At 39.3% G+C, this 14,355-nt stretch overlaps 1 protein-coding gene across 3 annotated transcripts; it reads left to right on the top strand.

Moving 5' to 3' along the window:
* Nucleotides 1-745: 745 nt before the first annotated feature.
* Nucleotides 746-12,422, top strand: LOC104144861 (cytochrome P450 2K1). 3 transcript variants are annotated; one of them, XM_009676071.2, is made up of 10 exons: nucleotides 746-1,256; nucleotides 1,333-1,539; nucleotides 3,441-3,603; nucleotides 4,757-4,906; nucleotides 6,177-6,337; nucleotides 7,865-8,038; nucleotides 8,717-8,858; nucleotides 10,146-10,330; nucleotides 10,556-10,697; nucleotides 12,079-12,422. In XM_009676071.2, exons 2-10 carry the CDS (start codon nucleotides 1,354-1,356, stop codon nucleotides 12,264-12,266), a joined length of 1,491 nt encoding a protein of 496 aa, XP_009674366.2. In that variant the 5' UTR covers nucleotides 746-1,256; nucleotides 1,333-1,353; the 3' UTR covers nucleotides 12,267-12,422. The 3 variants fall into 3 exon arrangements, with proteins under 3 accessions (XP_009674366.2, XP_009674365.2, XP_009674367.2); XM_009676072.2 differs by having other exon boundaries at nucleotides 1,105-1,256; nucleotides 1,352-1,539; XM_009676070.2 differs by having other exon boundaries at nucleotides 1,098-1,539.
* The last annotated feature ends 1,933 nt before the right edge of the window (nucleotides 12,423-14,355 follow it).

Raw genomic sequence — 14,355 nt, forward strand, 5'->3', positions numbered from 1 at the left:
GTTACCACCAGGAAGAGAGATAAGATATGCTTGAAGGTTTGTTTGAAGATGTATTAGCTGAATAGATACCAGCCAATACACTGAAGCAGAAAGAAAAGAAAGAACAACGCTCTAAAAGAGGATAAAAGTAGGAGTTGTGTAACAAAGAAACTTAATCAGAATGCATAAGTTATGCTGCATGCGTACGTTATACTATAGTGTGATTATCCATGATATCTGATGAAGGACTTGGTGGCTATTTCTGCACTAGTGAGTTAAAGGGAACTGGAACTCTACCATCTATACCAGTAGAGTGCAAAATCATTCCTGGTATGGATTTTTGGTCTTGGTCAGCTCTGTTTGGGCACAGTTCAGGGATAATTTCCAAAAGATGTTTTGCATCCCGCCATCTGCTTTGGAGACTAATTTGGAGTTTGCTAATACGTCTGTAATTAAGTCATGCTAGGTAACTTTAAGATCAGAGACCAAACCTTGTCATCATTTAAAATGCTAGGAGAGTCGTAGCCACACACTACTATTAACCCGAGCAGGCTATGAGATTTTGTAAGTTTTATGTATGTAACTAGGTCAGTGAACCTTTGCGAAACTGGACTGTTGGACTTTCATCCAGGACAATGAGACGCACAAAAATATCTCTGTCACCCAATCATAGAAGTCTGTCTTGCAAACATTTACCTGGCTGTGTCCTGCTCTCATGATTCATCAGCAAGCACAAGCAAAGAGACCAAAGACCACTTCCTATTGTAACTTCATGATGTCTTAGCAGAGAAAGAGAAGTGATTTGGACTGCTCTATGGGAACCCTGGGAGATATCTGGATGTTTAGGGCTAGCCTAATCCTGCCTCCAGTGAAGTCTTTTGAAACTGCCAATGCATTCAATGGAAACAAAGTTTTACTAATATTTAACACTTGGGAAAAAATATCTCTCTATGCACTAATCACTTCAGTATTTGGCATTTTGATTTCAGTGCTCAGGGTATCAAGGCTGTGCCCGCACTGTTAGAGCAAATATAACTAATCAGTGACCTGAACAGCAGATAGAATGTAAGGCTGTTTGCCAAACACCAGATTGGTGACCTTTGGTTCCCCATGTTCTTGGACTTCATCCTAGGGAAAGCATAAGATACACACTTATCCAGTCACATAAGCTTGGCTTGCAAGCATTCACCTGGCTCTGTACTGTATTAGCAAGCACAGGGGAGGAGACTAAACCTACCACCAACCACAGGAAAAATACACCTTTTACTGGAAAACAGGTACAAGGGTCTCTCATGGCAAATTTCTGCAGTAAAACAGGAGTGTGGATTTTCATTTCTCTCTGACCTTTTGCAGCAAATATTTGGCTGAATAGAGATGGATTGGACCAGCTGCACTCCTGTGGGCTTAGTGCTCATCCTGACTTTTCTATTTATTATGAAAATGGGAAATTTCTGGAATGGCTACCTGAGGAAGGATTTCCCCCCAGGACCAAGAGCATTACCTATCATTGGAAATCTTAACTTGTTTGATTTGAAGAGACCCTACAGGACTTATCTGCAGGTAACCATCACTTTTTCTGATGTTCCCATCACTGCCCATATCATCAAGCCACATTGTCCAAGATGTCAGAGTGTTTCCCCTACCACGGCCTGGGTGTCACATTCACAGATGATGTAGGCCTGTAGCAAGGAACAGGAGACTGCTATTTGGGTGGAAAACTTTGAACACAGCAGGATTTGTTCTTTACTGTAACACCTTCTCCCTTCTATTCCCTGCAACTTCATGAGTGTTTGTTTCAGTGCTAAATAACTCTGAAATCGATAACAAGAGTTCACCTTATTTCTATGGCATTTTGCTGAAAAGATGCTTAGAAAGGAGGGATTTTAGAGAAGTGGGATAACTCTTCATGGCCTACCTAGCCATAGTTAAAATAGCTGGGGTAGTGACCACAACTTTCTGCCTTCACTGAGTTGATAGTCCCTTACATGCCACTTTCCTATAGTGAAGGACAAGCTTTCTTTGTTCCCCAAAGCTGAAGACCACTATACACTCTCAATATTAAGGGGAAAAAAATGCCATAATATACAGCAAAGATTTAAGCAAACCTGAATAATAAATCTTTTACTTTTCTTCTACTGATTTCTTATTTTGTTTCTGATTTGGAGTCAGAAGACTTCTATGAAACTGATCCTTTCCTCCTCCTTTTCTCTTTCTTGCTTAACATTGAAATTCCACAAATCCTACTTGTTGACAATATTAAAAGGGATATTTGAACTTATACATCCATAGGTATGTTACAACACAGATCAAAGATCACTCAGATACGGTAACTACAGAAAATCACCTGCAGTTATCCAAAGCAGGACAACTATGTTGGCAAAAGCAGACTTCATCTCTTTCACTAAGAGAGCAATCATGCCTCTGCTGTAATTCCAGTGGATCCATTCCAATGGAGGAGGCTGGTCCTCTGATTTGAACTTAGCTCAGGCTTTAAAACTCACACATACTGTGTGTCTCAATGCAAAAAGAAACCATACACTCTTCCGTAACATCGACATTTCAAATGGTGGAGAGCCCTGACTGGAGAGCACACTTTGAAAAGATCAAATTCTGTTGTGGCTACATTAGTCTGGAGAAACAATCTCACCACCAAAGAAGCTACCCTCAATTCAGACACATGTCATGGCTGCTATGTCATTTCATATAGTTGGCTGGGCTATCTTAATACAGTTGAGGAACATTTTGTATAGCCCTGCTAAATATTTGCTTTGTGTTTCTCTGTCCAAACACACCAGAAGTTAAGTGCAGGCAGGAGAATCAAGAACATCGCTGAGTTGTGTGAACATGAACCTTCCTGTACAAGCTAAACAGCTACCAGCTTATGCCAAAAATCATCTCTGAGATCCCCTTTGCAGAGAGATTCATGGTGAATGTAGTCACACATAAATAGTGAGAATGCACCCAAGGCTTATTATCCTGGCCCAGAAACACACCTCTTTATATATATGATAATAATAGCCAAGGATCAAATCAATGAATTAGTTTGAAATGGAGCTGCCTAAACAAAAGAATCATAATAACATAGGGATCAGAGTGCGAACACGAGTCATAAAACGGAATTGGTATGGGTTCCTGGGAGAAGACAGATCTGTTGGCACAGAGGAGTCTATAAATGGCTCGTGGGTAGAATCCTTGAAAGACTGAGGGTTTAAACTGTTAATAATTCTGCTCTGCTTAGCACAACAGGACTCTACCCCCGACTGTCATTTAGTCATTAGTCATATAATATCTAGCACATTCACATTATTAAAGTAAGTTCTCTTCCTCTGTTAAGAATTTCTATCAAGAATTGAACAATACAGTAACCTAGAGGCAGAACAGGAGAATAAGCAGCACTGAAGGGCTGTGAATTTCTCTGTAGGTTGCAAAAGCTGCAAACCATTGTTATCTTCTTCTATCAGCTGTCTAAAGCATATGGTCCAGTCTTCAGTGTTCAGATGGGGCAAAAGAAAATGGTTGTGATCTCTGGGTACGAGACAGTGAAGGAGGCTCTTGTAAATCAGGCAGATGCATTTGCTGAGAGACCTAAAATCCCAATCTTTGAAGATCTGACCAAAGGAAATGGTGAGTTGATTTTCATGCTCTTCAGCTGACGTATTCTAAGAAGGTTTTACTACAGAAGGAGCAGAGGCTAACACTTCACTTTGGGTCACAGATCATATAAGGCTGTGGAAATAGGGAGTAATTTCATTGACTTCAACACGTCTGTTCAAATGTAAAGCTGTTGACAGTGACAACAAAAACAGCTGTAACAATCTACGTGCAAAAAAAAAAATCAATGTCCCTTTAGTTATTCTCACTGCAACAAAGGCTAATGGAGACTGTGCCACGCTTCCAAGCTCTAGAACAGGGGCATACATGACAAGGAAAGCATTTCTTACTCTCATGGTGTAGCTCTGGGCTTCTGTTGTTTGGAGTTTAGCATAAAACCTTCTTTTTCTGAATTCACGTGACTATTATACCACTCATTTCACATGGTGAATAGTATTTTTAATATCTACATGTGACAGTAGGATGGAACACATACAGAATTGGGGATTTATGTTAATGAGGGAAATACTCAATACTGAGCTAGGTTTCCAAATGAAAATTTGACACCTAAACTTCATTCTGATTTTGCATCTGAATTTCTTATTTACGTCTCCAAAGCCTTTCCAATAAATTCAGTAATAATTCAGTGGACATTCTCATAATTCCATCTATCATTTAATCACATTGCTACATATAAGCTTTCTTCACACTTTATTTTTTTCATTTGAAAAAAATATAACTAAAGTAGTTTTATGGTGTATAGCAATTTCCATGAAAAATTCATTCAGAAGGTATTAAGGTTGAACTTAAATCGTGAAGACATCTATGCATAGTCAAGTATTTACTGCAATCATCAGTGACACTAGCTTTCAGTTTCAATTCCAGTTTCCGAAGTATAATGACTAGTAGTTTGAATTTGAAGTTCTAGTGCTCCCGTGCTTTTAGTGATAGCTGTCTCTCAAGAGTCATTATAAGATTTAATTAAACATACTTTAAATAGTTTACCTTCATTCTTTTGTGCAGCAAAAAGCTTGGGCATACTTAAAGGAAGGTTTTATGGATATTTTTCTCAGTTAAATGGAATCTAATCTGTTTTAAAAATGATTTATATTAAATATCTACATTATATGGTCTATGAATTAGTTATTTAAATTCTTCTGCTGCCTTGAAATCTTCTCTGCTTCAGGGGTTGTATTTGCTCATGGTGAAAACTGGAAAGTCATGAGAAGATTTACTCTCACAACCTTACGAGACTTTGGAATGGGAAAGAGGGCCATTGAGGACCGCATTGTGGAGGAATACGGTTATCTCGCAGATACTATTGGGTCACAAGAAGGTGAGAAGATGATTCATTCTTCAAATTGTTCTCCAGGCCGTATCAGTCTTGCTGATTTTGGCTCCTATCTGCTGCTGACACAAATATGAAAGGCTTCTTCTGAAGTTCTAGCAGATGTCACTCGACTGAGCTATGTGTACATTCATACATTTTTGCCCCCAAAGAGTTCACAATCTAAGTGAACAAAGTTGCAAGTGGAAGGCATGGCATACATATCACATGCAGAAATTGAGGAATGGGAGGTTTTACATGTTCTTTCTGAGGCAATCTAGACATGAGGCATAAATAGGAGAAACAATAAAATAACAAGCTATAGTAGGTAATATTAAAGAAACTTGCAAGGGTGGAATTTTTCTCATCAAATATGAGTCATCCAGAAGGCAGATGTTTAAGCCAATTAGCTAGATTTATTCTGCAGTTGAAGAGAAAAAGACAAATAGGCAGATGTTTGGGGGATGATTCTTTACACCTGACAGGAGAGGATGAATCGTCTCTAGGAACTGCTGCTACCTAGTCACAGTGGAGGGAGCTTAGAAGACTTAACGCTTAATTCTTAGATCATGAAAGTTAAAGAAGGTGGATGTCATCCTACTTGTGCATTATGACCCTTTTCAGAAGAATCTTACATATTTACAAGTTTAGAAGTAACTTCTGGGCCATTATATATATTACAGAAATAAATGTTTTTATAATTCTTTGCAGTTGCCTCTGTCTTCAGTTTCTGATACCTCTGAGTTGATCTTAGACTGTTGTTGCTGGGGACAAAGCAAGCTCTTTTACATCTCACTGGAAAATATTTTCGTGGGCCTGATCAAATGGCTCAGAATATATAAGGTCTGACTTCACTAGCTCCGAAAGCAAAGACGGAGTCTATGGTGAGAGGTTTTCTAAGTTTGCCCAAGAGAGACTCTCTGGTGGGATTCACATTCAGATTCACACTTACATGTTCGTGTTTTGGTGTCTGTTCAAAGAAGCCTGCAGGTGACACAGGTGCTTCAGCTCCCATTTCATTCAAAGGGAATCTAGAGTGGGATTCAGCTGCATAAAACCAGCCGTCTAGTGCTGTTTCAGACACCCAAGGATATCCAACAGGTCCACTTGGTGCCAGGCAATTTTTGTGTCTTGGCATGGTTCTCTAGAACAAAATAACAATAATAGCAATAATCACAATAACAATCAATGATAACACAATAATAATTAACAATAATCTAATATTAAATTTACACAGCTTCTTGCAGCAGTGCAATATGTTCTTTTCTCTATTGTATAGGAAAACCCTTTGATGTTAGTAAAATAATTAATGCAGCAGTTGCTAACATAATTGTGTCAATATTACTCGGAAAACGATTTGACTACAAAGACTCCAGATTTATAAGACTACTAAATTTGACCAATGAAAGCGTGAGGCTTGCTGGGAACCCTTTTGTTACGGTAAAGTTGAATATTTTTATCCTGTTATTTCACTGGATGCCATATCAATGTATTAACAGTGCCCCCTTACTCTAGTAGTCAATTATTTCTAATAACCAGAAAAATATGAGATACTGAGAGTTAATACTTAGGTTTATCAATACTTGGGGCAAAGTAAAGCTTGAGAGATAATCTGGGAATCTTAAAGCGAACAATCAAAACCCCCCATCTCTCAAAAACAGACTTAAGCCATATTTTAGTGAGTGTTAAATCTGCACTGAAAAAATCAGACTATACTCACCTCCTCCCTGCTCTAAGCTATTTGCTCCCTTGTTGCGACTGATATGGATGTAGAAAATAATCCATTTCGGGGACCTTGAAATGAGTGCCAGGATAGAAGTTGTTCTCTGTCCTGTGCCTCTCTCGAGCAGGCTGAAGGCTGGAACAATTATTGTAGCGGCAACAGGAACTTCTGCCTTGGAGCACAAAGCTAATTACATGTCAGGGAAGAGGTATGAGGGTCCTTAAAGAGAGTGGTGGGGAGAGGAAGCTATTGCCAGAGCTATTACTCCTCCCTTGGTCCAGTCTCAAGGACCCTGGGAAAAAAAGGACAGTCAGGGGCATGCTACCTGAATTACGCCTGTGGCAGCAGCCTTCTCCCAGATACTCTCTTTCCTGAGAAATCAGAGACAAATCTGTATCCATACCCTGTGGAGTACATACATACACAGCAAGCGCAGCATCTGCCAAAGATGTAGTTCACACGTGTGAAGTGACGGAGCAGTAGAGCGCACTCTCTCAAAACAGGGCGCAGGAAGAAGCTGTAAAGTATGTGATCTACCTATAATGAGGAACCGTGGCAGTGAATATATTTTCCCATCCTTTCAGTACACAGAAATGTCTCAATGAGTAACATGCTCTGATATCGCTATGCAATGCTGCGGCACACTCAACTTCTGTTGCTTCGTGCTTTGAAAAAGAAAAAAAAATAGTAGAAGGGATAGCCAACATAATAAGTTTCTAGACAACATTTCAGTTAGCAGGTTTTATAGATTCTTTTTGTAAAAAACTTGAAGTTTCAGGTTTTTTGACCATTTCCAGTCAGCTGCACAGATCCCATTGTATATGTCTGAGCAGCTCTAATTTCGTTCACAAAAGGACAAGGGTTTTACATACCACCATTCATACTGTTGCAATAGTACCAAAATAAGGCTTTTTACTCTGATTTCTTCCTCATATTTTGAAATTGTGCTCAGTATATATTTGTGTGGTGAGTGGTCAATTGCAGCTGTCTGAGCCTGACACTTGTACGATTTTTGCAACACAGTCTCTTAGCTTCCAGTAATTTGAACCTGAGAGGATTCTGATATTCGAAAGGCCTTGATGGATTTTCCACCATGAACTTGTCCAGGCACTTTTATGTGTTCTATATATTAATGTTAAGTCTTTGTCTTTTTAATCTGCAAAATGGTCACAATAGCACAATAGTGTTCATTTGCTTTCAGACCTTTGGCTGGTAAATTCTGTGCAATGTTTTTGCTCTTGTAGATGTACAACATCTTCCCTTGCCTCAGATTCCTCCTAAGGGCTCAGAAGACTCTTCTTCGAAACAGAGATGAATTCCATGCTTTTATACAAGTTACTTTTGTAGAACATCTCAAAACTCTGGATAAAAATGATCAGAGAAGTTTTATTGATGCTTTCCTTGTTAAACAGCAGGAGGTAACTGAATCTTTTCTCATGACTTCAAACTTGCATGATTATCTGAAGTCATTTATAATTCTCTTTCAGTTCTTATAATTGTGTCAATACTTCTTTGGGAGTCCATCTTTTAAAAAATGCATGTCTAGCAAACTAGTAGAGCTGAATGGATATTTTACCCTGCTAGAACAAGACAGTTATACAAGCTTCAGGCTTGTACAGGAGATGATGTATTTGCAGTTCCAAAGCCTTTCACTCAGCATTTACCCCAAAAAAGTTATCATCTCTCTCAGCTTTTCTCCAGACTGTATTGTTATATTTATTGAGGCTTTATCTTCTAATCTACTCTCTCTCTTGTCCCAGTGCTTCTGGCTCACTCACAAACATAAGCCATTAGAGAACAAAAGCAGTACCTGGGCCTTACTGGGATCCTTATTTGGAGGGTGGCATATAATTTGGTTACCTTTTTCATGCAGAAGCCTAACTCTTTTAGCAGCTGCTCCCAGTAAGCACAGAGACCATGCAAAACAAAATCACTGTCAACAGACTTCTCAAGGCCCAAGCTCTTCCTTCCCTTTCGCACATTTTTTAAAATATAAGATTTATTTCTTAGTGAAATGTTTCACTATCTAAACTGCATTTTCCCACAAAAAAACCTTTAAGATTTCATCCTTTTATTTCGCCCATTTCTTCTTTCAGGAGAAATCCACTACCAATAGGTATTTCCATAACAGCAATTTGCTAAGCTTGGTGAGCAATTTATTTACTGCTGGTGTTGAGACAGTTTCCACCACACTAAACTGGAGCTTTCTGCTGATGCTAAAGTACCCAGAAATCCAGAGTAAGTGGTCTTGTGACACATGCTGTTACACTCAGGTCTTTAGGAAATGGATAGAGTCCCTGAGGGTCAACATATCAGTCAATACACTGAGCTAAAAAAGCCAAAATGTCAAGCTAATTATTATCTAGATACTACTGTGCCCTATGGTTCAGACCCAGTGAAGGTCATACTAGCCAGCATACCACTGTATTGCATGCCAGGTTCACATAGGTCAGATTCTGCTCTCAGTAAAATCACGGTTAAAAAAATGGAGCTGTTGTGTGCTAGGCAATGAAATGGTTCAAGGATTCCTTCATAACTGAGATCTTCGTAAACCAAAGAGCCGAGAAGATTTTAAATGGATGATGCTAAGGGTTTTAAATGTCTAAGAAGATTTAGAGAACTGTTCTTTGTATAATTCCAGTCCATTTTATAGGGTTGTTAGGAAGTAAGTTGATTTTCTGAGACACCTCTTGGTCAGCGAAAGAAACTTCAGGCAGAAGAAAGGGAGAAAAATGGAAATTGTTTCTTACTCACTGGGATACAAAAAACAAAAAGGGTCCTGGATAACCTTGGTCCAGAATGGACCAAAGTAAAGAAATATTTATTCTTTTTCTTTGGATTGGGATATTACTTACGCTATGTTGTATCAGGAAATGGTAATTTAGAATCCCTGGCTAAATCTGCAATATTTTAGGCATAAAGCCACTCGGTTTAATTTCCATGAACCTGTAACTGAGAGAGGCTGCAGAGATTCACACACAAACAACAGTTCTGCTATCTATTCGGGCCCACGGAAGATGACAGAACATGCAAGCAGGGGACTGACTGCATCGTATCTGAGTTTCAAAAAGAGGTATTCCACCACATCTGCAAAAATGATTTGAAGTTACTGTCTTCCACCTGCCCGAAGATAAAAAAAAACCCACAAGATCTAAAAATCAGTATGAAATTTTAAAAAGCAATTTCATTATTACCATTGTTAGTATTTTGTTGCAAGAATATATACTTATTATATAAACTTATATAAAATATAAGTATGATTATATAAAATAGATATGATTGGCAAGGGAAAATTCTGGTCACCAAAGAGTCTTCTAAAATTGCCCATTTAGCTTTCTTAATGGTAAAGAAATAGCCAGACATCGTAATACTGTCCACCCCCAATTTGTTCTGAAAGGAAAAAAAGATTTTGAGAGAATTCATTATTTTCACTTGAGGTCTTTTATACCTTGCATCAGTAAAGCATAATATGTCTCAGGGACAGATGAGTCCATGGCTCTCTCTTATAGCAGACTTTCTCCTCAGGAAAAGTCCAAGAAGAGATAGAGAAAGTGATCGGGTCAAACCCCCCACGAATTGAGCATCGAACTCAAATGCCATACACAGATGCTGTTATCCATGAAGTTCAGCGATTTGCTAATATCCTGCCGTTGGACTTGCCTCATGAGACTGCTGCAGATGTCACTCTCAAAGGCTATTTCATTCCCAAGGTGAGATACTTACAGGATTGCTTTTCTTATCATTTTTCCCATTTCAAACTGTTAATGTGAGTGATGAGACCATGATAAATATTAACTCTCTTGTGAAGTCACATAGCGGCAGTCAAAATAATTTCATTGTCTAGGACAGATTTCTTCAGGTTAAAATCTTATCACCATCACTGTCACCATGTAACAAATTTTTCCACAGAATAACTCCACTGTCTAATTTTACAGGGAACCTACATCATTCCGTTACTGACCTCTGTACTGCAAGACGAATCACAGTGGGAGAAACCAGAGATGTTCTATCCTGAACATTTTCTTGACTCCAAGGGAAAGTTTGTAAAGAAAGATGCTTTCATGCCTTTTTCAGCAGGTAACTTCTCTTTTTTTATTGCCATTGAGTACAGATCTCAGAAAAGACTAACTCATATCAGTGGTTCTTTGTATTGAAGCCTGACGTCCTTACACTGTCTTTTACATGGGACCATTTCACATTACAGATTTCACAGATTTCCCAGGGCACACTTCTGCTCAGGTAGAGTACTCACAAATGTCTACTACTTCCTTCAGGCTGCAGATGTTCTTACCTGCTCAGCTAATATTCAGTGATTATGAAGCAGCATTTGTAGTGCCTTTGAAAATGTGAGGGAGGCTTTCAGCAAATTCTTTGATAGTTAGATAACACACATCTCTGCATTATAAACTGCTGGCTGCAACTGCCCTATATCCTGGGTTGCTTTGTCTCTGGCTCTTACCAAACCCAACTGCATTGTCTATGACCATATACAAAGTACACAGGAAATATGGCTTCTGTATCTCTCCTGGAAAACTCTATATTTCCCTTTTCTATGTCCCTTTCTAAAAGTCTTCAACAACTCAGTCAGGATCAAACAGCTCATATCCTGCACCTATGCCATGGGATTGCCTTAAATAAATATGCAAGTTCCCTGTAAAATCAAAGGAGAGGATGTGGTTGCCCTTTGAGGCTTCTGCAGACTGTTACCTTCACCGAAGCCTACACATCTACATGGCTATACCATCAGCCAAAGCATGGGAGATTCCTACCACTGTGATAACTGCTACTTCTCTGGCATTTTTTCTGCTTTTCAAGCTCTACCATTGTTCAATTAAGTTCCTGCATATCAGTATCTGGTTAATTTTCTATCATATCCAGAATAGTCCATTTTTTCTAGACCTTATTTGTATATTTTTAATTCTGCATGGCATCCGAATATGGCTTTTCTTGTGATACCTACCACCCAACATACAATAAAATCTATTCTTTCATTAAGGAAATTTTTGATATTCCAAACTCGTAGGACTTCTTTTTTAGATTTAAGTCTGCAACACATCTTTCACTCTGTCAGCTTCAGATTGGCTTCATGCCACTCCTTTTATTAAACAAAGAACAGAGACATAGTACACAGCTTCCCATTTCTAACAGTACATAGTCAGCCCACTTAGACAAAGCAAAAGAAAAGAATTCATTTGGTGGCTTCATTATCACACTTCTGAAGACCAAATATCCTGTCTCTCAGATGATTCTTGTATCTTGCATTCTCTGTTTTACTGGTCAATGCAATTTTAAGAGCTAGTTTGTTCTTTATGCATACTTGGGACGCAACATTCCAAGTGTTCTGGATTCCTGCTGTTCTTCCTCAGCATTAAAGCTGCTCAGAAGTTTTTATTTCCACCCACCATTGAAGAAGCAGCTAATACTGATGTTTTTATGGCTGTTCTGCATTTTGCTCTAGGGCGGAGGATCTGCGCTGGTGAGACTCTTGCCAAAATGGAGCTCTTCCTCTTCTTCACAAGCCTCCTGCAGCGCTTCACCTTCCAGCTGCCCCCTGGAGTTTCTTCTTCAGACTTGGACCTCACCCCTGCTATTGGGTTTAACGTTATCCCAAAACCCTATAAAATCTGTGCTGTAACACGTTACTAGAGGTGCAATCTGCATCTGTTTGTTTCAAAAATTTTCAAAGGACATTTTCATGATTTCTGCCTTCTTAATTCTTTGGCCAAAGTCATTCACAACTTTACACCTTAATAAATGTTTCCGTGACCTCTAAAATAAAACGGCTGAAAATGAAAAAATAAAGACCCTCGGCTTTCACTTTTTTACTTTAATATTCACTTAGTAATGTGCATTTGTTGAAAGCATATTCCCTAGGAAGGCTCCTAAGTCTAGATGGCATTTTATGGACCATGAAGCTGTGCCTAACTTGCATTATCCTAGCTGAGAAAAAACACCTTAAAGCCTCTACAGTGAATGCAGGAAATTCAGAGCTTCATTTCCCCAGTACAGAAGAGCTGCTCAGTCTTGGCAGTCAGATGGGTTTGGATCCGCACATGTGACATTCCCTGATACTTCCACTTCTTTGTGGTAGCTCCCACAGCTTTTTCCAACTTCTCTCAAATTCAGGCAGAAGGGCAAATCCAGCAAGAATAACTAATTTTTGGAAAAATGTATGCAAGAGTGCTACATTCTCTCTCTCTTGAAACTTTTCCTATACCGCCTAAGGCCAGCTGGCACTGTCCATCACATTCACACTGCTGAACTCCTTGAACCCTTAAACAGGATAATTGCATCCCAACTGCCTTATGAGAACAGTCCCTGACCTATGCTAGACCCTAGACCATGGCCAAGGACTCCTTGGGTCAACAAGAAAATTTGCTGAGCCAAAATTGTACCAAAGACCATTCTTAACTTTTAACAGCAGGGACAATCAGGCTCCAGTGCTTGGCCAAGTGTCCTGGCTCCAAAAGTATTGGCTGGCATTCTCAGAAACAGTAGTGGTCTTCTTGGAAACACTAAAGATGACAGAGGTAAGGAAAGCAGATGGCAGTGTGAAGGAGTTAAAGTCCTTAGGGCTGTCAGTAGCTGCACAGAGGAACGGAGAAAACATTTCTCTATATCTATGTGCTGGGAACAGGACAGGAAGCAAAAAGCTTGAATGGCAGTAAGAGATTTAAACTAGACATTAGACACTCTGTTATTAAAATGAGGCATATTACAGAAGCACTGAACAGACACTTGAGGAAGACCAAGAATCTATGCCTTTAACACCGAAGAGCCTTAAGAAGGTTCTCAAGTATGCTAGGGTAAGTATAAATAGACTAGGCGGATTTTCAGCCTTATGTTCTTCTGTTAATTGGCACAACTTCTAAGAGTAGAAGGAAGAGATAAACCATTTCTGTGGGGCTTTCTTCCCATAAACACATTTCAGAAGTCAAGCAGACAGAAGCTACAAAGCTTATATTAGTGTTCCAGTAAGGTCCCCTGCCTTGACTTTACAATGGGAGTTTCGACTGGAAAGTCAATAGTTTTCTCTGAACTGACCACGCTTTTTCCTCCAAGAGCTCCTGAAATTCTGCCTTTCTTATGGCAGGATGATATATGGCCTCTTCAGGCTTTTTGTTGAGGTATCACAATTTATCAGATGCTTATTTTCTCTCTTCAGCTTAAACACCCGCTAGATGCACATACCTGAAAACTCTTTCTTCTCTCTCTAAATAAAGCATCTAGGAGGCTTGCATAACAATTGTTTAATTGGGTTGAATAAGATAGAATATAGAGGTAGAAACCTTACCCCAACAAAGGCAATGGCAGAACTTACCTAGACTTGAGAAAGGCAAGGATTATACTCTTGAAATGTTCAGAAACTGTGAAATATGCACTGTGGTGACCTGCAATTCTTGCTTTTCTGTGACCATGTAGAAATTCTCTTTGTCTTAGGTTACTATCTCTCTCTTGTCAAGAATGCATGTTTTGCCCAAAAATATCTTTTGTGCAAAAGCACTTGTGCCTCCTACTCTGCTCCAGGAGTAGATTTAGCAAGGGGAGAGGCCCTCCACTAGTGCCATCCTGTAAGGCATACACACTGCATGTCATGTCACCCTAGAATTAGCACGTGGATGCATCGAGCCCAGCCTTGCCCCAGACCTGCAGGCATCCAGCCCTGTAGTGACTCTGGCCCTTCTAAAGGTTATGTATGTAAGATATGTACTTTTATCAACCTTCCAGAGACATT

Source organism: Struthio camelus, chromosome 3 (genome assembly GCF_040807025.1).
Source record: "Struthio camelus isolate bStrCam1 chromosome 3, bStrCam1.hap1, whole genome shotgun sequence".
NCBI classification, from domain to species: domain Eukaryota; kingdom Metazoa; phylum Chordata; class Aves; order Struthioniformes; family Struthionidae; genus Struthio; species Struthio camelus.